This window comes from Ornithorhynchus anatinus, chromosome 2, assembly GCF_004115215.2.
Source record: "Ornithorhynchus anatinus isolate Pmale09 chromosome 2, mOrnAna1.pri.v4, whole genome shotgun sequence".
Classification (NCBI taxonomy): domain Eukaryota; kingdom Metazoa; phylum Chordata; class Mammalia; order Monotremata; family Ornithorhynchidae; genus Ornithorhynchus; species Ornithorhynchus anatinus.
In genome coordinates this window covers 139,129,511-139,152,440 of record NC_041729.1, presented here as the reverse complement: position 1 = coordinate 139,152,440, position 22,930 = coordinate 139,129,511, and the positions used below count along the sequence as shown (strand labels likewise).

Below are 22,930 nucleotides of genomic sequence, written 5' to 3'. Positions count from 1 at the left end.
CCACAGATGGGCTCAATACCCTACACTTATTGCTAAACTAAAGAGAACTGAGTCCTTGTGTAGTCAGGCTCTAGAGAGAAGCAGCGTGGCTCAGTGGAAAGAGCTCGGGCTTGGGAGTCAGAGGTCATGGGTTCAAATCCCAGTTCTGCCACTTGTCAGCTGTGTGGCTGTGAGCAAGTCATTTAACTTCTCTGTGCCTCAATGACCTCATCTGTAAAATGGGGATTAACTGTGAGCCTCATGTGGGACAACCTGATTACCCTGTATACTCCAGCACTTAGAACAGTGTTCTACACATAGTAAGCGCTCAACAAATACCAGCATTATTATTATTATCTCTGCTGCATGATCCAGTGGATAGAGTATGGGACTGGAGTTATAAGACCTGGGTTCTAATCCTGGCTCTGTCTGTTGTGTGACCTTGGACAAGTCACTTCACTTCTCTGTGCCTCAATTCTCTCATCTGTAAAATGGGAATAAGACTGTGAGCCCCATGTGGTTAAGAACTTCATCCAACCCAATTACCTTGTATCTACCCTTGCATCTAGTACATAGAAAGTATTTAACAAATACCATAATTATTATTGTTATTACTATTAAGAGACTAGGGGAGTTGTGGGCATGTCTGTTTCCATCTCTTTCTTCTGCACTCAGCACCCAGACAATGGAACTTCTCCTCTGTCTCGCTCTGGGTTGTTGAATACAAAGCAGCTTTCCTGCTGACAGTACATCCAAATGAACATGAGAGATATGGCCAGACAACAAGGAACACAGATCTTGGCCTTGGAAGGCATGCAGCTAGGTACTTTAGTTGCCATTTTTACAACTCCAAGCTTGTCCTCCAAAACCAGGAATTCTCTTCTCTCCTCCAAATGGATCCCAGCCCACTGACTCCCTCCCCAAATGGTTCAGTCAGTCTTCCAGAAGATAGACCTTTACTGAGCGCTCCCTGCCACTGCCCCACCCTGCCAGAATGCGCAACCCAAATGCCCCCCTTCAGAGTCAGGAAGAGGGGAATAGAATCAGTATCTCTGCCCTTAAAGGACACCCAGGATAATAGGGTGTCAAGACAGACCATCACCCCAGGCATGTGCTAGGCCAGAATAGTAGTGAGGGTGAGTTGAGGGGCAGGAGAGGGGATCATTGCTGGTGCTGGTGTTTTGAATAATGGAGAAGGTGAGTCAGGAAAACTCCCTGGAGGATGTGGCCTGGAGCTGCCATCCACACAGGAAGGGAAGGAAGGGTTCCGCATATAGGTGCAAGGAAGCTGGTCCAGGAACCAGAGCTGCCTTGGGTGCAGGTTTGGGGATGAGAGAGGGAGAAAACGAGTACTTACAACAGAAAGGCAGGAGGGATTTGGCACTCTCCCTGCTGGAAGTGCTTGAAGAGATTCTCACCCAGAGCCTGGTGGCACCAGACCTGAAATGGTCGTGTTGGAGCTAGAGAAGGGTAGAGACAAAGCACCTGGGTCAAACAGGGTTCTCCCTGACAAGGCCTGGGGGAAAACCTTCTACCAGGGTAGCCCAGTGCTGTGCTCTGGAGGGGCAGAGAGATGGAGCTGGCTCCAGCGGGGGTGGGTGACACTGGGTGGGGATTGCTGGGATCTGTCTGATCCAGAGCTGAGTAGCTCCTCCCCTCCCCCTTGGCATCCCCACCCCCCAAAACTTGTTCTCCCCCTGGCCCTCCATCTGCCCTCCGCTGCCCATATTCCTGCATGTGGAGCTCTCAGCGATTATGCAGTTCTAGGGGAGTTAAGATGAAATGGAAAGCCAAGCCCCGGCCCCAATCCAGCGTGTAGAGAGTCCCCTGACATTACCAGTCAGTGGCTGATGGCCGTTCCTCTGGAGATCTCACTGGAGGTCTTTCACTCGTGAGTGAAAGGAGAGTGATTTCTCCTGTGCTCACAAATGCTGTCTCTCAGGAAATAGCCTCAAAGCAAAGAAACCGAAAGTAAAATCTGATGGTTTCCCAGAAATGGGAGGAAATAACAATTCCTCATGAATCTTGTGCAAGTGACAGGTAAAACCATAATAATAATTCAGGTATTTGTCAAGTGCTTACTGTGTACCAGGCACTGAACTAAGTGCCAGGATAGAAACAAGGTTATCAGGTTGTCCCACGTGGGGCTCACAGTCAATCCCCATTTTACAGGTGAAATAACTGAGGTACAGAGAAGTGAAGTGACTTGCCCAAAGTCACACAGCTGACAAGTGGCAGAGCTGGTATTAGAACCCATGACCTCTGACTCCCAGGCCCATGCTCTTTCCACTAAGCCACGCTACTTTCCCCAGTGATCCAGAGGTAATGCTTGCCACTTGGTGAACAACAGTGCTTTCTATATGAGGAATTTGCCACTGATTTTGTATTAACCGGCGAGTTTGGAAAGCACTTTACTATGACTCCAAGCAAAGTCCTGCCCCTGCCATTACCCATCTGTTAGGTGACAGTAACTGCTCAGATCAGAAGAATCCATTGATTAAGCACACCCCCGGGGAAAGTTCAGCTTGGTGGTGGTGCTTTTGGGAACAGGGCATGGTGTTCTGACATATGGGTATGACTCCGTAATGGAATTGGGTCAAGTGGGTAAGTCAAAGATGTCTTCCTTCTAAATCCTCTTTAGATGGCCCAACGTCCTGTCTCCACTGTATCCCAGTGCTCCTTTTCAAGACTATTTGCAAACAGTTCCAAGGCTGATGTGACCCACACTCAACTAGAGTCACTAGAACAAGGTCCATGAGGGATTGTTTCCTCCCATTTCAAGGAAGCTGCAACAAAACAAATCCAGTCACCTCTTAGAAATGACTAAATCCTGTGCCTCAGAATACCTCTATTTCTGGGAAACCATCAGATTTTACTTTCGGTTTCTTTGCTTTGAGGCTGAGATTTCCTGAGAGACAGCATTTGTGAGCACAGGAGAAAGCACTCTCCTTTCACTCACGAGTGAAAGACCTCCAGTGAGATCTCCAGAGGAACGGCCATCAGCCACGGACTGGTAATGTCAGGGGACTCTCTACACGCTGGATTGGGGCCGGGGGTTGCCTTTCTGTTTCATCTTAACTCCCCTAGAACTGCATAATCGCTGAGAGCTCCACATGCAGGAATATGGGCAGCGGAGGGCAGATGGAGAGCCAGGGGGCGAACAAGTTTTGGGGGGGTGGGGATGCCAAGGGGGAGGGGAGGAGCTACTCAGATCTGGATCAGACAGATCCCAGCAATCCCCACCCAGTATCACCCACCCCCGCTGGAGCCAGCTCCATCTCTCTGCCCCTCCAGAGCACAGTACTGGGCTACCCTGGCAGAAGGTTTTCCCCCAGACCTTGTCAGGGAGAACTCTGTTTGACCCAGGTGCTTTGTCTCTACCCTTCTCTGGCTCCAACACTACCATTTCAGGTCCGGTGCCACCAGGCTCTGGGTGAGAATCTCTTCAAGCACTTCCAGCAGGGAGAGTGCCAAATCCCTCCTGCCTTTCTGTTGTAAGTACTCGTTTTCTCCCTCTCTCATCCCCAAACCTGCACCCAAGGCAGCTCTGGTTCCTGGACCAGCTTCCTTGCACCTATATGCGGAACCCTTCCTTCCCTTTCTGTGTGGATGGCAGCTCCAGGCCACATCCTCCAGGGAATTTTCCTAACTCACCTTCTCCATTATTCAAAACACCAGCACCAGCAATGATCCCCTCTCCTGCCCTTCAACTCACCCTCACTACTATTCTGGCCTAGCACATGCCTGGGGTGATGGTCTGTCTTGACACCCTATTATCCTGGGTGTCCTTTAAGGGCAGAGATACTGATTCTATTCCCCTCTTCCTGACTCTGAAGGGGGGCATTTGGGTTGCGCATTCTGGCAGGGTGGGGCAGTGGCAGGGAGCGCTCAGTAAAGGTCTATCTTCTGGAAGACTGACTGAACCATTTGGGGAGGGAGTCAGTGGGCTGGGATCCATTTGGAGGAGAGAAGAGAATTCCTGGTTCTGGAGGACAAGCTTGGAGTTATAAAAATGGCAACTAAAGTACCTAGCTGCATGCCTTCCAAGGCCAAGATCTGTGTTCCTTGTTGTCTGGCCATATGTCTCATGTTCATTTGGATGTACTGTCAGCAGGAAAGCTGCTTTATATTCAACAACCCAAAGCGAGACAGAGGAGAAGTTCCATTGTCTGGGTGCTGAGTGCAGAAGAAAGAGATGGAAACAGACATGCCCTCAACTCCCCCACTCTCTTCAGCAAAGGTACGATGGGCAGTCCTAGAGCCTGATCACACAGGGCCTCAGATTTCTCTTATCACCAAGCCATGTAAGGACATGGAGGTTTGGATATTCACCAAAGGAAAGCACTGCTTACTTTACGTGTATATGAGGTTATAGTCCTCGGACTAGCAGGTTCCAAGTGGGCCTCTCCCACGAGCTCATGTGGATCTCAGGCGAGCCCCCAAATTGCTGGGCTCAACAAAAGACCTAGTTACAGCCACGTAACACAAGGGGTTTATTATTGCAATAATAATAACAAATAATGAATAATAACAAATAGTATAGGTGAGGACAGAGTCTGTTGCTGTAAAAGTGAGTTCGAACTCCTCACCGAAAGGTAGGTATAGTCCATGGTGAGTGTGGTGTTCCTTCACACTATCATAGGATTCAGTCAAGTGTGGCTGCAGTTTTCATTCATTCATTCATTCATTCATTCATTCATTCATTCATTCATTCGTATTTATTGAGCACTTATTGTGTTCAGAGCACTGTACTAAGTACTTGGAAAGAGACAATCCCTACCCAACCATGGGCTCACAGTCTAGAAGGGGGGAGACAGACAATAAAACAAAACAAGTAGACAGGCATCATTAGCATCAATACAAATAAATAGAATTATAGATATATACACATCATTAATAAAATAAATAGAATAATAAATATGTACATATATGCACAACTGCTGTGGGGAAGGGAGAGGGGTAGAGCAGGGGGAGGGAGTTGGAGCGATGGGGAGGGGAAGAGGAGCAGGGGAAAAGGGGGGCTCAGCCTGGGAGGGCTTCTTGCAGAAGGAGAGCTTTTAGTAGGGCTTTCAAGGGTGGAAGTGTGCTAGTCTGGTGGATGTGAGGAGGGAGGGCATTCCAGGCCAAAGGTAGGGGTCGGCGGTGGGACAGGCGAGAACGAGGCACACTGCGGAGGTTAGTGGCAGAGGAGTAGAGTATGTTGGCTGGACTGTAGGAGGAGAGAAGGGAGGTGAGGTAGGAAGCGGCAAGGTGATGGAGAGCTTTGAAACCATTAGTGAGGAATTTTTGCTTCCTACAAAGGTTGATAGGCAACCACTGGGGATTTCTGATGACAGGATGTGGCTGAAGCATGACTAAGAAAAACAGGCTAGGTAAAATACAAAATGGAGTCTGAAAGCAAAATGTAATAAAACTGGTTAAAAGTTGGTTTCTACAATAGAGCATAGGCCTGGGAGTCAGAAGGACGTGAGTTGTATTCCCAGCTCTGCTACATGTCTGCTGTGTAACCCTGAGCAAGTCACTTCACTTCTCTGTGCCTCAATTCCCTCATCTGTAAACTGGGGATTAAGACTGTGAGCCCCATGTAGGACATGGACTGTGTCCAACCTGATTAGCTTTCATCTATCCCAGCACTTAGTATAGTGCCTGGTACAGTAATAAACACTTAATGAATACCTAAAAACAAAAACAAACAAAAAACTCCCTTCAAACCTCGGGCTCCACTTTTCCTATTCTGCCTTGATTACTGCATCAGCTTCCTTGCTGACCTCCCGGTCTTCTGTCTCCACACACCTCAGTCCATGATTCACTCTGCTGCCCAGGTCATTTTTCTACAAAACCATTTAGGGCATATTTCCCCACTCCTCAAGAACCTCCAGGGGTTGCCCACCCACCCCTCTCTGATTCAAAAGAAACTCCTTAACATAGGCTTAGGCATCCAATCAGCTCACCCCCACCTCTATCTTACTTATCTGATTTCCTACTACAATCCAGCCCACACACTTCACTCCTCTATTGCCACTCATTCATTCATTCATACATTCATTCATTCAATAGTATTTATTGAGTACTTACTATGTGCAGAACACTGTACTAAGCACTTGGAATTTACAATTCAGCAACAGATAGAGACAATCCCTGCCCAATAATGGGCTCACAGTCTAAACGGGGGAGACAGACAGAAAAGCAAAACAGAGCAAAACAGAAACAACATCATCAAGATAAACAGAATCACAGAGATATACACATCATTTACAAAATGAATAGGGTAATAAATAATATATACAAATATGCACAGTGCTGAGGGGAGGGGAAGGGAGAAGAGCAGAGGGCAGGAGGGGAGGAGCAGAGTGAAAGGCAGGCTCAGTCTGGGAAAACCTCCTGGAGGAGATGAGGTCTCAATAGGGCTTTAAAGAGGGAAAAAGTTAGTTTGACGGATGTGAGGAGGGAGGGCATTCCAGGACAGTGGTAGGATGTGGGCCAGGGATCGACGGCAGGACAGGTGTGAATGGGGGATCGTGAGGAGGTGAGTGGCAGAGAAGCAGAGTGTACGGAGTGGGCAGTAGAAGAAGAGAAGGGAGGTGAGGTAGGAGGGAGCAAGGTGATGGAGAGCTCTGAAGCCAAGAGTCAGGAGTTTTTGTTTTGTGTGAAGGTTGGTAGGCAACCACTGGAAATTTTTGAGGAGGGGAATGACATGCCCAGAGCGTTTCTGTAGGATGATGATCTAGGCAGCGGAATGAAGAATAGACTGGAGTGGGGAGAGACAGGAGGAAGGGAGATCAGAGAGGAGGCTGACACAATAATCCAGTCGGCATATTATGAGAGTTGTACCAGCACGATAGCAGTTTGGATGGAGAGGAAAGGGCAGATCTTGGTGATATTGTGAAGGTGAGACCAGCAGATGTTGGTGACAGATTGGATGTGTGGGGTGAATGAGAGAGCAGAGTCAAGGATGACACCCAGGTTGCGGGCCTGTGAGATGGGAAGGATGGTAGTGCCGTCCACAGTGACCCGGAAGTCAGGGATAGGACAGGGTTTGGGAGGGAAGATAAGGAGCTCAGTTTTAGACATGCCATCCTACTCAATCTACATCAATCTCACCTATTTCACAGCCAACCCCTTGCCCACTTTCTACCTCTGGCCTGGAACTCCCGCCCCCTTCATATCTGACAGACGATCGCTCTCCCCACTTTCAAAGCCTTATTAAAAGCACATCTCCTTATTTCATCTTCTCCTTCTCCCACTTCCTCGTGAATCACCCTTGCACTTATATTTACACCCTTTATTCACCCCACCCTCAGCCCCCAGCACTTATGTACATATCTGTAATTTCTTTATATGAATACCAACCTCCCCCTCTGGACTGTCAGCTCCTTGAGGCAAGGAAGATGTCTAGCAACTCTGTCATACTGTACTCTCCCAAATTCTTAGTCCTGTGCCCTGCACACAGTAAACACTTCAGAAATATGATTGACTGATTGTTTAATCCAGATCTCATTCAGAATGTTTGATGATGAGATGCCAACCAGGAGACTGTTGAGGCAGACTTCCCAGAGCCAAGCATAAATAACATCATTGTCAGGGGAGGGGAAGACTATATTTTGGGACGCCCTGTGACTTACTGGCCTGGTGGGTCAATGGCAGGCCCAAGGAGCTTGAGTCATACGTTATGTGGGACTGAATTCTGAGGTAGTGGGATACATGCACACTGGTATTAAAAGCCCAAAACAATGGGCCACCAGCCTTCATCTTTCAGAAATGTGTCACCTATCAACACCCCCTACAGAATTATAGACCTCCACTAGAGTATAGCCTGCAAACTTCTCTTCGGTACAGTTTGCCCTGCTCCCATGCAAGAGGTTCTGTCTGAAGCCTGCTTGCTGGAGGGATTGTCTCTATCTGTTGCTGAATTGTACATCCCAAGTGCTTAGTACAGTGCTCTGCACATAGTAAGCTCTCAATAAATACTACTGAATGAATGGAGGAGCCATCTCCAATAGGGCCAGTCTCTTCACTTGAGCAGTACTTCTCTGCAAACTGTGATGAGTTTGGCCATTCACTCATTCAATTGCATTAATTGACCACTTACTGTGTGTAGAGCACTGTACTAAGTGCTTGGGAGAGTACAGTTCAACAATAAATAGACACATTGCCTGTCCACAATGATCTTACATTCTGGGGTGGGGGCAGACAGACATCAATACAAATAAATAAAATTACACATATGTGCATAAGTATGGTGGGGCTGGGCACGGGGAGAGCGAAGGAGGCAGGTCAGGGCAACACAGAAGGGAGTGGAAGATGAGGAAAGATGGGTCTTCATCAGGGAAGGCCTCTTGGAGGAGACGTGCCTTCAATAAGTCTTTGAAGTGGGGGAGAATATGAGGAGGGAGGGCATTCCAGGACAGAGGCAGGATGTGGGCTAGGGGTTGGTGGTGAGACAGACAAAATGGAGGCACAGTGAGAAGGTTAGCACTAAAGGAGCGAAGTGCGCAGGCTGGGTTGTAAAGGAGAGAAGCTAGGTGAGGTAGGAGTGGGCAAGGTGATGGAGTTCTTTAAAGCCAATGTTGAGGAGTTTTTGTCTGATGTGGAGCTGGATGGGCAACCACTGGAGTTTTTTGAGGAGCAGTGTTACATGTCCTGAACGTTTTTGTAGAAAACGTTGTAGAAAAGTATGGACTGAAGTGGAGAGACAGGAGGTTGGGAGGTCAGCAAAGAGGCTGATGTAGTAATCCAGGTGGAATAGGATGAGTGATTGTATTAAAATGGTAATAGTTTGGATGGCGAAGAAAGGGCAGGTTTTAGCAATGTTGTGAACGTGGAACTGACAGGATTTAGTGATGAATTAAATATGTGGGTTGAATGAGAGAGAGGAATCAAGGACAACGCCAAGATTAAGGGCTTGTGAGACAGGAAGGATTGTGGTGCCATTTACAGTGATGGGGAAAGTCAGGGGGAGGGCAGGGTTTGGGTGATGATAAGGAGCTCTGTTTTGGGAATGTTAAGTTTGAGGTGACGAAGGACATTCAAGTAGATATGACCTTGAAGGCAGAAGGATATGTGAGCCTGGAGAGAGGGAGAGAGATCAGGGCTGGAGATGTAGATTTGGATATGATCCATATATAGTTGAAGCCATGGGAGCTAATGAGTTCTCCAAGAGAGTGGGTGTAGATAGAGAATAGAAGGGGACCCACAACTGAAACTTGAGGGACCCCCACAGTTAGAGGGTGGGAGGCAGAGGAAGAACCCAAGAAGGAGACTGAGAATGAATGGCCAGAGAGATGAGGAGAACCAGGAGAGGATAGAGTCAGTGAAATCAAGGTTGGGTAACGTTTCCAGGAGAATATGGTGGTCCACAGTGTTGAAGTCAGCTGAGAGGTAGAGGAGGATTAGGATGGAGTAGAGGCCACTGGATTTGTCAAGGAGATCACTGGTGACCTTTGAGAGGGGAGTTTCTGGAAAGTAAAGGGATGGAAGCCAGATTGGAGGGGATCAAGGATTCTCCCAGTTTGGAGGAGAGGAATTTGAGACATTGGGTGTAGACAACTCACTCAATGATTTTGGAGAGGAATGGTAGGCAGAAAATGGGGTGATAACTAGGTGGAGCCATGAGGTCAAGGGATGGATGTTTTGTTTTTTTTTAGGATAGAAGATACAATGGCATGTTTGAAAGCAGTAGGGAAGAAGCACTGGAGAGCTAACAATTGAAGTTGGCTGTTAGGGAGGGGGCGAGAGTTTCGATAAGATGTGAAGGAATGGGATTGGAAGTACAGGTGGAGGGGGTGGCTTTTGAGAGGAGGCAGGAGTGTAGCATTGATGTTTGCCCTTCAATATTCTATAATATTACCAGGGTAAAGCCCTCCAGCTGGTGAAAATAGAAGGAAAAGTCTTTCAGGTGAATGAAGGTGTCTTGAAGGAAACTTTGGAGAAGGAGAAGGTAAAAGACTTGCCCGTGTGTGTGATCTCCATTTTTGGAGAACATCGCAAAGGAAAATCCTTCCTGCTCAATTACTTGCGGAGAAGATTGGAACATGAGGTGAATCAGGAGAGTCTGGGGAATCAGGTGAGTTTAGGTATCCTAGCTGCCTACTGAGTCCCAATCCTGAGTTCACTGGACATTCATCCAAAGAACAATAATGATGCAAAGTCGCCCATGTTCTCTCTTGTTACCTGCCACAGAGACCTTCACCTCTATATAAAAATGGCAGGTTTGGTCCCAGCAGGGTCGGTTCAGGCCCTCTGATAGCTCACCCTCTATCTCTCTGCTTTGGTGTGAGAAACAAGGCAGGAGGGAGTTACTATTGGAGTGAACTGCTGAGGAGTATGAACTTAAGATCCCTTTACACATATCTTAACATCACCTTCCTAAATTTTTTTTTTCCCAGCTCCTCAAATAAGTGGCCTACCCCCACTGCTTCCACTTCCTCTTTACCACTCTCTCCTAAACCCCCTGAAATTTGGCTTCCACTCCCTCCACTTCACTGAAATTGCTCTCTGCAAGGTCACCAATAACTTCCTTATTTAATTCCATGCACCCTACTCCACTCTAATCCTCCTTGACCTCTAAGCAGTGACTGACACAGTGGATCATCATTTTCTCTGGAAAAATGATCTAACCTTGATTTCATTGCCACTGCTTTCCTACTTCTCCTCCTACCTCTCTGGTCACTCTGTCTCTGTCTCCTTCACAGGCTCCTCCTCCATCTCCCACTCTCTGACAGTGAGTATCCCTCAAGTCTCAATTCTGGATCCTCTCCTAATCTCTCCATCTACATCCCAAATCAACATTTCCAGCCCCTACTTTCTTCCTCTCTGCTATCTCACATTTCCTCCTGACTTCAGGACACCTCTGCTTGCATGTCCTATAGACACCTCAAACTGAACATGTTCAAACTCAACTCCTCATGTTCCCAACCAAACCCTCTCCACCTTCCAATTTTCCCATCAGAGTAGACAACACCACCATCCTCCTTGTCTCACAGGTCCACAACCTTGGCATTATACTTGACCTATCTCCTTTAACCTCCACACTCTGTCAGTCACAAAATCCTTTCAATTCTATCTTCATAACATCTCTAGAATCCATCCCTTCCTCTCAACTCAAACTGTTATCACATGCATCCAAACACATCATATCTTGCCTCAACTACTGTATCAGCCTCCTCCTTCACTACTCTGACTCCTATCTCTCCCCTCTGCAGTCCATACTTCTCTCTACTTCTCTGATCATTTTTCTAAAAAATAATTCTGTGCACTCCATTCTTTTTTTTAATGGCATTTGTTAAGCACTTACTATGTTTCAGGCACGGTACTAAGCACTGGGGTAGATACAAGCTAATCAAGTTGGACCCAGTTCATGTCCCACATGGGGCTCAGAGTCTTAGTTCCCATTTTACAGAAGAGGTGCCTGAGGCCTTGTTGTTGTTGTCTTGTGCTGTCAAGTCGTGTCCGACCCATATTGACACCATAGACACATCTCTTCCAGAACACTCCACCTCCAACTGCAATCGTTCTGGTAGTGGATCTATAGAGTTTCCTTGGTAAAAATATGGTTTACCATTGCCTTCTTCCATGCAGTAAAACAGTCTCTGCCCTCGACTCTCTCCCATGCCGCTGTTGCCCAGCACAGGGAGTTTTGACTTGTAGCAGATTGCCTTCCACTCACTAGCCACTGCCCAAGCTAGGAATGGAATGAGTAGGCCTCTGCTTGACTCTCCCTCCTGTGGCCGTCACTGGTAGAGTACTGGAAACTCTCCAGATGAGACCCTGTGAGGAGGCCTGAGGCCTAGAGAAGTTAAATGACTTGCCCAAGGTCACCAAGTTCTTCCAATTTCCAGGCCTGTGCTCTAGTTACTAGGCAATTCTGCTTCTCCATTCCTAGAATACCACCAGTATTACCCATCCACCCCCACATCAAACAGAAACTTCTCACTACTGGCTTTATAGCACTCAATCAGCTCTACCCCTCCTACCTAACCTCGCTTCTCTGCCACTATAACCCAGCCCCCATACTTTGCTCTTCCAACATCACCTTAATTGCAGTGCCTTGATCTCATCTCTTTCACCATCAACTCCTTCCATTTTCATATCTATCAGACCCCCACTCTCCCCATCTTCAAATCTCTACTAAAATCACAGCTCCTCCAGGAAGCTTTCCCTGAATACCTAGTCTTCCCTTCCCTACCTTAGTCTCCCTTCTTTCTGTGTTAGCGATGAACTTAAGTCCATACACTGTATTCCTTCTTATTGTCTGTCTTCCCTGGTACGTTGCACGTTCCTTGAGGACAGGGATCATGTCAACTAACTCTTATATTGGACTTTCTCAAGCACTTAGTTCAGTGCTCTGCACACAGTTAGTGCTCAATAAATACCACTGATTGAATGATTGGCTTATAGGTGACAACCATAATTAACAAGCATTGCCCAAAGAGGGGACACTGAGGATATTTAGGCCACTGGTCAAGGAACCTTAGGCTTTTCTCACACTACTTTCTTTTTAGTCTTTTAATCCTTTTATGTTTCCATATCTTCTCCATTGTGAGCCTCAGTCCTGAGATTTCTGGATTGGATGTGTGCTTAGAGGAATTGAAGATATTGCTTGTGGCTTGCCCAGCACAACTTGCACTCCCTCATCCTGGCTGGTCTTGTTTCTGCTGAGACCTGGAGTGCCATGATTGATTAGTCTGGCAGGGGGAAGTACATGGAGAAGTACACAGCTCAGGTGGCCTGGCCTAATGGAAAGAGCCCGGGTATGGGGGTCAGAGGACCTGGGTTCTTACCCTAGCTTTACCACTTTCATTTATTCATTCTTTCAATCGTATTTATTGAGTGTTTACTATCTGTAGAGCACTGTACTAATCACTTGGGAGAGCACAATACAACAATAAACTGACACATTCCCTGCCCACAAAGAGCTTACTGTCTAGAAGAGGAAGACAGACACTAATATAAATAAATAAATTACAGATATGTAGATAAGTACTGTTGGTCTGGGGGCGGGGGTGAACAAAGGGAGCAAGTCAAGAAGATGCAGAAGGGAGTAAGAGAAGAGGAAAAGGGGAGGCTTTGTCAGGGAAGCTCTTGGAGGAGATGTGCCTTCAATAAGGCTTTGAAGTGGGGCTGACTGCCTGTCTTAATTGAGGAGGGAGGGCATTCTGGGAAAGAGGTAGGACATGGGCGAAGGGTTGTCAGTGAGATAGACGAGATCGAGGCACATTGAGAAGGTTAGCATTAGAGGACTGAAGTGTGAGGGTTGGGTTGTAGTAGGAGAGTAGCAAGGTGAGGTAGGAGGGGCAAGGTGATTGAGTGCTTTAAAACCAATTGGGAGGAATTTTTGTTTGATGCAGAGGTGGATGGGCAACGACTGGAGTTTTTTGAGGAGTGGGGAGACGTGTCCTGAACGTGTCTGTAGAAAAATTATCCAGGCAGCAGAGTGCAGTATGGACTGGAGTGAGGACAGACAGGAGGATGGGAGGTCAACAAGGAGGCTGATGCAGTAATCAGGCAGGGTAGGATGAGTGAATGTATTAACGTGGTAGCAGTTTGGATGGAGAGGAAAGGGTGGATTTTAGTGATGCCATGAAGGTGACACCAACAACATTTAGTGATGGATTGACTCTCTCCTGTGAGCCATTCTCCTGTGAGCCCTTGGGCAAGTCGCTTCAGTTTTCTATCCCTCAGTTTCCTCATCTGTAAAATGAGGATTTATTAGTCAAACAGGGGACCAGCTCATGAAGAAGTTTATAGCTCAGGTGGCATAGCCTAGTGGAAAAAGCCCAGGCCTGGGGTTCAGAGTTTCTGGGTGTTCTAATCCCGACTCCACCACTTGTCTCCTTTGTGCACTGAGTAAGTCACTTCAATTCTCTGTCCCTTGGTTCCCTCATCTGTGAAATGAGGATTACAAAAATACCTGCTCTCCCTCCCCCTTAGCCTGTAAGCTCCATGTACTTCCTGATTATTTTGTATCTACCCCAGTGCTTAGTACAGTGCTTGTCACATAGTAAGTGCTTAGCACTACAAATTACTATTTATTATTATTATCATCATCTTTATTACTATTATGTCTAGAATGTAAGCTTGTTGGGGCAGGGAACGTGTCTACCAACTTTACTGTATTGCACTCTTCCAACCACTTAATACTGTGCTCTGCACACAGTAAATGTTCAATTAATTCCATTGATGATGATCATTTTAAGCACCTTTGCTGTCTTTTTTCATGTTAGCCTGGTATAGGCAGAAGTATAACTAGAACATAGGTGTCTGATTTTCAAAGTGCTGCTATTTCCACTGGATCAATAGCAGGTTTTATTCCCCATTTAGATGCTAAGCAACTTGAGGAGAGGAATCATGCCTTCTATTTGAAAGGTAGACCTGGGAGTCAGGGGACTTAGTTAATAATAATAATGATAATAATGCTATTTGTTAAGTGCTCTTATGTGCCAAGCACTGTTCTAAGCACTGGGATAGACACAAGATTATCAGGTTGTCCCAAGTGGGGGTCACAGTTTTAATCCCCATTTTGCAGATGAGATAACTGAGGCACAGAAAAATGAAATGACTCGACTAAAGTCACACAGTTGACAAGTGGTGAAACTGGGGTTAGAACCCATGACCTCTGACTCCCAAGGCCGTGCTCTTTCCACTAAGCCACGCTGCTTTTCTAGTCCCTCCACCAATTGCCTGCTGTGATCTTGGGCAGCTTGACCTTGGGCAGCTTGACCTTGGGCAACTCACTTAACTTTTCTGAGCCTCAGCGTCTTCATCTGTAAATTGAGAATAAAATACCTGTTTGTCCTCTTCATTAGACTGCAAATCCCTTGCAGGACAGGACCTGTGTCCAATTTGTTGATTTATGTCTACCTGAGTGCTTAGTACAGTGCTTGGCCCATAGTATGCATTTAAAAAATACCACAATTATTATCATTATTACTACACTTTTGTTTTGTTTCCCAAGGATCTATCATGATGCTCAATCAATCAATCAATCAATCAGTAGCATTTATTGAGCACTTACCATGTGCAAAGCACTGTAATAAGCGCTTGGGAAAGAATACTATAACAATATAACAAATACGTTCCCTGCCCTCAACAAGCTTACAGTCTAGAGGGGAATTTAAAAAATCATAAATTATGCTATGAATAATGATAATAAACTTTTGTCTGCATAGAAAAAGCCTCAAGATCCATGGAGGGGGAAAAATGAAGAAATCCTGGAAGGCTTTGAGTGGCACAGTGGGGTGGTGGTCTCCAGAGGACTGTGGATCTGGAGCAAGCCTTTCATCCTGAAAGGAAAGTCTGAGAAGGAGGTAAGATTTGGTGGGACTAGGGGTTCTAGGCCTCTGGAAGGTGGCGAGGAAGGCAGAGGTCATAGGGTACTGGGCTAAGCCTGTAGACTGTAAGCTTGTTGTGGGCAGGGAATGTGTCTACTAATGTTATGGCATTGTACTCTCCCAAGAGCTCAGTATAGTGCTCTGCACACAGTAAATGCTCAATAAATAACACTGATGATGATGATGATGATCCAGGTAACTAGTCTGTTCAAGCGAGCAGTCCCCAAGAATGGATAAGGAAGGTAATTATCTCCTTTCCTCTAAGCCCAGGAAAGGAGGTGAAAGTAGTGCGACCTCGTGGAAAGAACCCAGGCCTGGGAGTTACTACCTGAGTTCTAATCTTGGATTTGCCACTTTCCAGATGTGTGACCTTGGACAAGTCACTTCCTTTCACTGTGCCTCAGTTTCCTCATCTCCAAAATGGGGATTCAACACCTTCAATCAATCAATCATATTTATTGAGTACATACAGTTTGCAGAGCACTGTACTAAGTGCTTGGGAGAGTTACAGTGTTACAGAGTTGGTAACACGTTCCCTGCTCACAGTGAGCTACCTTTTCTCTCTCCTACTTAGACTGTAAGCCCCATGTGGGACAGCACCATATGTATCTTCCCTAGAGGTTATTACAGCACCTGATGCATTTTAAGTGCTTAACAAATACCACTGTTATTATTCTTAAAATCAACATGCCTTCATGTGACTCCTTGCTTCACACCTCTTCCCCCTAGGTGGCTGTATTCCTTTTGGACACAGAAGGGACCATGGATGTTGCTGGAGACAAGGAGAATGGTGTGAAGATCTCTACCCTGAGCATGCTGTTTAGTTCTTACCTCGTAAATTAACCTGGGAACTGGACTTGCCCAGTCAGAGATAACTCTTCCCTGAAAGTTAAGGAGACCTCGAGGACAGGAATCAACCAATCAATCACTCAATCTTGCACTTACTGAGGGCCTACTGCCCTCAAGGTGCTTAGAATGTAGAGGAAAGCTGGAAAACGGTTGTGAGAGCATTTTTTGTCTCTTCCTGGCACGTTGCCAGGTACCATATTTTAGGTCTCTCTGGGCCTTCCCCTGGCAGGCAGACAGGACTAGAAGGAATGTGCTTGGATGGGGAGGTGAAACGTTACCAGGGGTTTTCGGTCCTAAATCAGGAAGGAAAAAGCCCCCAGGTCAATCGATAGTATTTATTGAGGATTTAGTGTGTGGAGAGCATGGCATTAAGTGATTTGGAGAGTATCAGACAGTAGAGTTTGTAGACATGATCCCTACCCACAGGGAGCTTACAAGTCTAGCCAGGGAGACAGATGCTAAAATAATCACAGAAAAGGGAAATGGGAGTATTTTAGGATGGGTAAACAAGTGCTGTGGGCCTGAAGGTAGAGTGAGTATCAAATGCTTAAGGGAAGCAGATCCAAGTGCATAGGTGATGCAGAAGTGGGGGTGAAGAGGGAAAATGAGAGGTTAATCAGGAAAGGCCTCTTGGAGGATATGTGATTTTGGGGGAACTTTGAAGATGGGGAGAGTGACAGTCTGTCAGATATGACAGGGGAGGGAGTTCCAAGGCATAGAGAGAAAGTGGGCAAGGGGTCAGAGGCGATAGATGGAATTGAAGTACAATGAGTAGGGTGGCATTAGAGAAGCAAAATGTGCTGATTGGGTTGTAGTTTCTGATCATCAAGGTAAGGTAGGAAAGGGAGAGCTGAGTTCATTTTCAGTCTTTATTGTAAGAATCTCCTCTGCTTTCCACCTTCTAACTGTGGAAGGTCCTCAGAATCCCATTCTGGGTCCCCTTCTATTTTCTATTCTCCATATACATCCACTCCCTTGGAGAACTCATTTGCTCCTACTGTTTCAACTACCATCTGTACACAAATGATTCCCAAGTCTATTTCTCCAGCCACTATCTCTCTCCTTCTCTGCAGTCTCACATCTGCCTGCCTTTGGAACATTTCTACTTGGATGGCCCACCAACAACTCAAACTTTTCCTGTTCAAAGCTGAACTCCTCTTCTTACTACCCAAACCCTGTATGCCTCATGACTTCTTATCACTGTAGATAGTACTGCCATCCTCCCTGCTTGACCAAACCAAAATTTTAGCTTTGCCCTCCACTCATTTCTATCATACAAGCCATACATTCAGTCTATCACCAAATCCTGCCAGTTCTACCTTCACAAGATCTCCAGAATGGCCCCTCTTCTCTCCATCCAAACTGCTACTACACTTGTCCAGGAACTTATCATATCCCAATTCAACTACTGCCTGAACCTCCTTGCTGTCCTCCCTGCCTCCTCTCTCTCCCCTCTCCAGTCCATACTGGGCTTTGCTATATAGATCATTTTTCTAAAAAAATTGTTCTGCACACCTCACCCCACTCCTAAAAAAGCCCCAGTGGTTGCTCATCCAACTCTGCATCAAATGGAAAATCCTTACCATTGGCTTTTCCTTCAAGAAAGAGAAGCAGCATAGCCTAGTGCATAACCTAGAGCCTGGGTCTGAGAGTGAGAGGATCTAGGTTGTAATCCTGCCTCTGCCACTTGCCTGATATGTGACCTTGGCCAAGTCACTTAATTTCTCTGGGCCTCAGTTCCCTCATCTATAAAATGGGGATTCAATACCTGTTCTCCCGCCTATTATAATATGAGTCCCATGTGGGAGGGACCTGATGGTAGTGTAAATACCCCAAGTCTTAGAACAGTGTTTGACACAGTAAGCACTTAGCAAATACCACAGTTAATTAACATTAATATTAACATTAAAATTGTTATTGCCAAATCGCTAAAATCTGCTCTTTCCTCTCCATCCAAACTGCTATTATGCTGATTCAAGAACTTATCATATCCCACCTTAACTACTGACCTGCCTCCTAGCTAACCTCCCTGCACCTATCTTTTTCACTTTAGTAATTAATTAATTCATTCAATCGTATTTATTGAGCGCTTACTGTGTGCAGAGCACTGTACTAAGATCTTGGAAAGTACAATTCAGCAACAAATAGAGACAATCCCTGCCCACAGTGGGCTCACAGTCTAGAAGGGGGGAGACAGAAATATCAATATTAATGTCAATATCAATCCCTTCTAGGCTGTGAGCTCCTTGTAGGCAAGGAATGTGTCTAACAACTCTATTATATTTGACTCTCCTAAAAGCTTAGTACAGTGCTTTACACACAGTAAGTGCTCAATACCACTGATTGATTGATTGATCAAACAAGGAAAAACTTTTCCTGATTGGTCTATCTGTTGCTGTTTCTGTCTCCTAACAGTCCACTACTCCCAGCAAATGGTTTGAGAATGGACTTCACTGCTTCCATGTATTTTCTGTCCCCATTGAAAATTTAGGCCCTTGGGCTTATATACAGAAGTTTCTTGGGATTTTTGCTCCTGTACCTTCTCCTCACATATGCTGCCAGGGATTATCCTCACACTGCCCTCCGGAGGATGGGCAGTGGACTTGCCCTGCTGACCTTGCCTCCCCTTTCCTGGCAGATCTTGAATGTGAACGAGAAGTTGCGCGAACCTGATCTGGAGTACCTGGAGGTAAGTGAACAGTTGGGAGTAGAGTTCACACCACCCCTCCCCTAGGGACAAGGGATGATCTGCTTCCTGAGAGAGAAACCAGGAACAGAGCAATTCCATTACAGAGTCATAACCATGTGTCAGAACTCCATGCCCTGTCCCGAAAGGAGCAACACCAACTTGAACTTTTCCCAAGGATGTGCTTAATCTCCTGACCTAAGCAGTTATCCTCACCTAGCAGATGGATAAGGGCAGGATCAGGCATAAGTGTGGAGTTAAAGTGCTCCACTACTTGCCAGTTAATACAACATGAGTAGCAAATTCCTCCTATAGAAGGCACAGCTGTTCTCCAAGTGGGAAATGTTGCCCCTGGATCACTGCTCCATCCCGGGGAAGGGAGGCTCACTGCTGGGCCTAGTAAGTCCATTCCCTCTTCCTAAGTCACCACATTTCAGCCCTTCCATTCCCAGAGGAGCCTGTGCACATCCAGGACATCAGGGAATGTTTGCACTCCAGCTGCCTGCACACCTAGAGGTCACTGCTATCCCCAGTGCTTCCAGGTCTGGCTTTTCTCTGGATAATAATAATGACGGTGGTATTTGTTGAGTGCTTACTATGTACCAAGAGCTGTTCTAAGCACTGGAGTAGATACAAGGTATCAGGTTGTCCCACGTGGGGCTCACAGTCTTAATACCCATTTTCAGATGAGGTAACTGAGGCACAGAGAAGTGAAGTGACTTGCCCAAGGTCACACAGCAGACAAGTGGCAGAGTTGGGATTAGAACTCATGTCCTCCGACTCCCAAGTCGGTACTCTTTCCACTAAGCCATGCTGCTTCATGTCTCCACTCCCATGTCCAGAGTTGTGTGAGGTGGAACCCACCGAGAAAGAGTTGCATGACTTCAGCCAGGAATGACTCCTCAATGGGAATAGGACAGTTTGGTCAATTGGGAGATAAAGTCCTGTCTGCTCAGGCTTTAGCTTGGGCAAGGGAGTGAGTGAGTGAGTGAGTGAGTGAGTGAGTGTGTGTGTGTGTGTGTGTGTGTGTGTGTGTGTGTGTATTGGAGGTGGAAGATGGGAGACTAATGTCTGGATTTCTTGAGAAGTAGCGTGGCTCAGTGGGAAGAGCACGGGCTTTGGAGTCAGAGGTCATGAGTTCGAATCCCAGCTCTACCACTTGTCAGCTGTGTGACTGTGGGCAAGTCACTTAACTTCTCCGTGCCTCAGTTACCTTATCTGTAAAATAGGGATGAAGACTGTGAGCCCCACATGGGACAACATGATTCCCCTGTGTCTACCCCAGCGCTTAGAACAGTGCTCTGCACATAGTAAGCGCTTAACAAATACCAACATTATTATTATTATTCTCAATGTATGTGTTTTGTGTGGAATATGCAAACGGTTACCTGGTAAGCAGAAGAATATCTTCTTTTCCACTCAGTCAATGGACACATTTGACCAGAAGCAGGAGGAGAAGGGAGGGAGGGAGGGAGTATTGGCATACGTGGGGAGCCAGTAAAGAGAGGAAGGGGCAAAGAGCAAGAATGCAAAGCAGGAAAGTAGAAAAAGAGCAAGGGGGTTGGGGATTTAGGCAGGATTTCTGGGGAGACTGAAAGAGAAATGAATGGAGAGAAGGTGGGAAGGAAAGGAGAGCCAGCTGAGTTGGGGCCCGGGTGAGAAGGAATACAGCAGCCTTGACCCGAGACCTCTTTCCTCTCTGTAGATGACCCTGGACCTTATGAAAGATGCATTTCCAGAGGACGTGCAGAATCTGGTGAGTGATGCTCATGGTTGATGCTGTCAGGGCTTCCAGGGCTCCCTGAGAACCCTCTGTCCGAGAACTCTCCCCACCCACTGCCACCCAGAAGACCTCAGATGAAGGCACAGTTTGCTCTGATTGTCCCTGGGGTGGGATTTTTGGACTGGATCCAGGGTAGGGCTCTGACCCCTGCATAGCTGGACTGAGACCTTGGGAACTTGGAGGAGGAACCAAGGCAGGTCAAGCTCAAGAAAGATGGGGAAGTCATAGGTGAGAGAGGCTGAGCCCTGCTCACTGGGTCCAGCAATCGGCGGGGAATCTGGTTCCTACCCCAGGGGCTTCCTCTCTGTTTCCATCCATTCCAGCACCTGGATCTCATGATGAGAGACTGGCACAACTGGCATGAGTGCAGTGAGGAGCACGGGAAGAAATATCTGAAGGATACAGTTAAGGTAAATTCTCCCAATACGTGTTTATCCATTTTCTCCCCAAACCAACTGTACAGTTTTCCTTTGTGGGAACACCTGCCTGACTTGTCATTGAATTATGAAATGAAAACTTCATCGTGTGTAAAGCACTGTATTCAGTGCTGTGGAAAATGTGAGCAGAATGAGCCACACTCAGTCCCTGCCTAACACAAGGCTCACAGATTGTCATATTTATTAAGCCCTAACTATGTGCCAGGCAGTGTACTAAGCACTGTGATGGATACCAGCAAATTGGGTTGGCACAGTCCCTGTCCCACATGGGGCCCATAGTCTCAATGCCCACATTACAGATGAGGCAACTGAGGCCCAGAGAAGTGAAGTGACTTGCACAAAATCACACAGCAGAAAAGTGGCAGAGGTGGGATTAGAACCCACGATCTCCTGAACCCCAGGCCTATGCTCTATCCACTACACCGCTGGTGGGAAGACACCAAATTGCAGGCAACAAGGGTATGTAAGAGATATAAGAATGAAAAATTATGGGTGAAGGTTACTACTACTAATAATAATGTTGGTATTTGTTAAGCACTTACTATGTGCAGAGCACTGTTCTAAGTGCTGGGTTAAATGCAGGGTAATCAAGTTGTCCCACGTGAGGCTCACAGTTAATCCTCATTTTACAGATGAGGGAACTGAGACACAGAGAAGTGAAGTGACTTGCCCACAGTCCCACAGCTGACAAGTGGCAGAGCTGGGATTCGAACCCATGACCTCTGACTCCAAAGCCCGGGCTCTTTCCACTGAGCCACGAAGCATTACTTGGAATGGTCAGTTCCAGTGCTTCTACCCACTCCAGGCCATAGCCCAGGATATCTAATCGCGGCAGCCTCCCAGCACTCTACCAGCTTCTTCAGTCAATCAATTGTCAATTGTATATATTGAACACTGTGCCAAGCACTTGGGAGGGTGCAACACAACATACAGCAGACACATTCCCCACCCACAATGAGTCTTAGAGGGGGAGACAGACATTTATATAAAGAAATAAATTGCAGGTATGTATAGAAGTGCTGGGAGGTTGGAGGGTTACATGTGAAGAAAGGGAGCAAGTCAGGGAAATGCAGAAGGGAGTGGGAAAAGAGGAAATGAGGACTTAGGGAGAGTCTCTTGGAGGAGATATGCCTTCAGTAAAGCTTTGAAGGTGGGGAGAACAACTGTCTATTGGATATGAAAAGGGAGGGCGTTCCAGGCCAGACGCATGACATGGGCAAGAGGTTGTCAGTGATAGATAAGATTGAGGTACAGTGAATAGGTTGGCATTAGAGGAGCCAACTGTATGGGTTGGATTGTAGTAGGAGAGTAGTGAAGTGAGATAGGAGGGGGAAAGAGGATTGAGTGCTTTCAAGCCTTTGGTAAAGAGTTTCTGTTTGATGCAGAGGTGGATGTGCAACTACTGGAGGCTTTTGAGGAGTGGGGAAATATAGGCTGAGCATTTTTGTAGAAAAATGATCCAGGCAACAGAGTGAAGTATGGACTGGAGTGGGGAGAGAGAGCAAAGAAGGGACAGCACAGAAGTATGCACTCTCCCAGCAAAGAAGGGCAGGGAGGTCAGCAAAGAAGCTGACACAATAATCAAGGCGGGATAGGATAAGTGTTGGGAGATTAATGTGGTAGCAGTTTGGAGGGAGGGGGAAGGGCAGATTTTAGCAATGTTGTAAAGGTTGAACCGACAGGATTTAATGATAGATTGAGTATGTGGGTTGATTGAGAAAGTGGAATGAAGAATAATGCCGAGTTTATAGGCTTGGGAGACCGCTGCTACCACATTAATCCAATCACTTATCCTACCCCTCTTGATTACTACATCACCCATTTTGCTGACTTCCCTGTCTCCTGCCTCTCCCCATTCCAGTCCATA

The 22,930-nt window shown here is 46.6% G+C and overlaps 2 protein-coding genes and 1 non-coding gene across 12 annotated transcripts in view; 1 reads left to right on the top strand and 2 right to left on the bottom strand.

Moving 5' to 3' along the window:
- Positions 1–1,903, bottom strand: part of LOC103169427 (RING finger protein 112-like) — a 45,829-nt gene extending 43,926 nt beyond the window's left edge. For 6 of the 7 annotated variants that reach the window (XR_003757013.1, XR_005659791.1, XM_029058679.1 and 3 more), the window contains exons 1-2: positions 1,817–1,903; positions 1,337–1,439 (exon numbers count right to left, since the gene is read on the bottom strand). The gene's annotated coding sequence lies outside the window, so the exon portion shown is untranslated. The remainder of the gene's footprint in view (positions 1–1,336; positions 1,440–1,816) is intronic. The other variant, XR_005659790.1, reaches the window with a different exon arrangement.
- Positions 1,904–2,889: 986 nt separating this feature from the next.
- LOC103167160 (RING finger protein 112-like) overlaps positions 2,890–22,930 on the top strand; it is a 32,793-nt gene continuing 12,752 nt past the window's right edge. For 3 of the 4 annotated variants that reach the window (XM_039911213.1, XM_039911215.1, XM_039911216.1), the window contains exons 1-8: positions 2,890–2,992; positions 3,391–3,473; positions 4,094–4,219; positions 15,147–15,284; positions 16,038–16,142; positions 18,796–18,846; positions 20,549–20,599; positions 20,950–21,036. In XM_039911213.1, the coding sequence (XP_039767147.1) occupies positions 4,175–4,219; positions 15,147–15,284; positions 16,038–16,142; positions 18,796–18,846; positions 20,549–20,599; positions 20,950–21,036 (477 nt within the window). In that variant the 5' untranslated portion in view covers positions 2,890–2,992; positions 3,391–3,473; positions 4,094–4,174. Of the gene's footprint in view, positions 2,993–3,390; positions 3,474–4,090; positions 4,220–15,146; positions 15,285–16,037; positions 16,143–18,795; positions 18,847–20,548; positions 20,600–20,949; positions 21,037–22,930 lie in introns of all 4 variants that reach the window. The other variant, XM_039911214.1, reaches the window with a different exon arrangement.
- On the bottom strand, positions 11,618–11,755 carry LOC114809544. Its single transcript, XR_003757321.1, has one exon. It is a non-coding gene; the product is annotated as a small nucleolar RNA SNORA7 (small nucleolar RNA).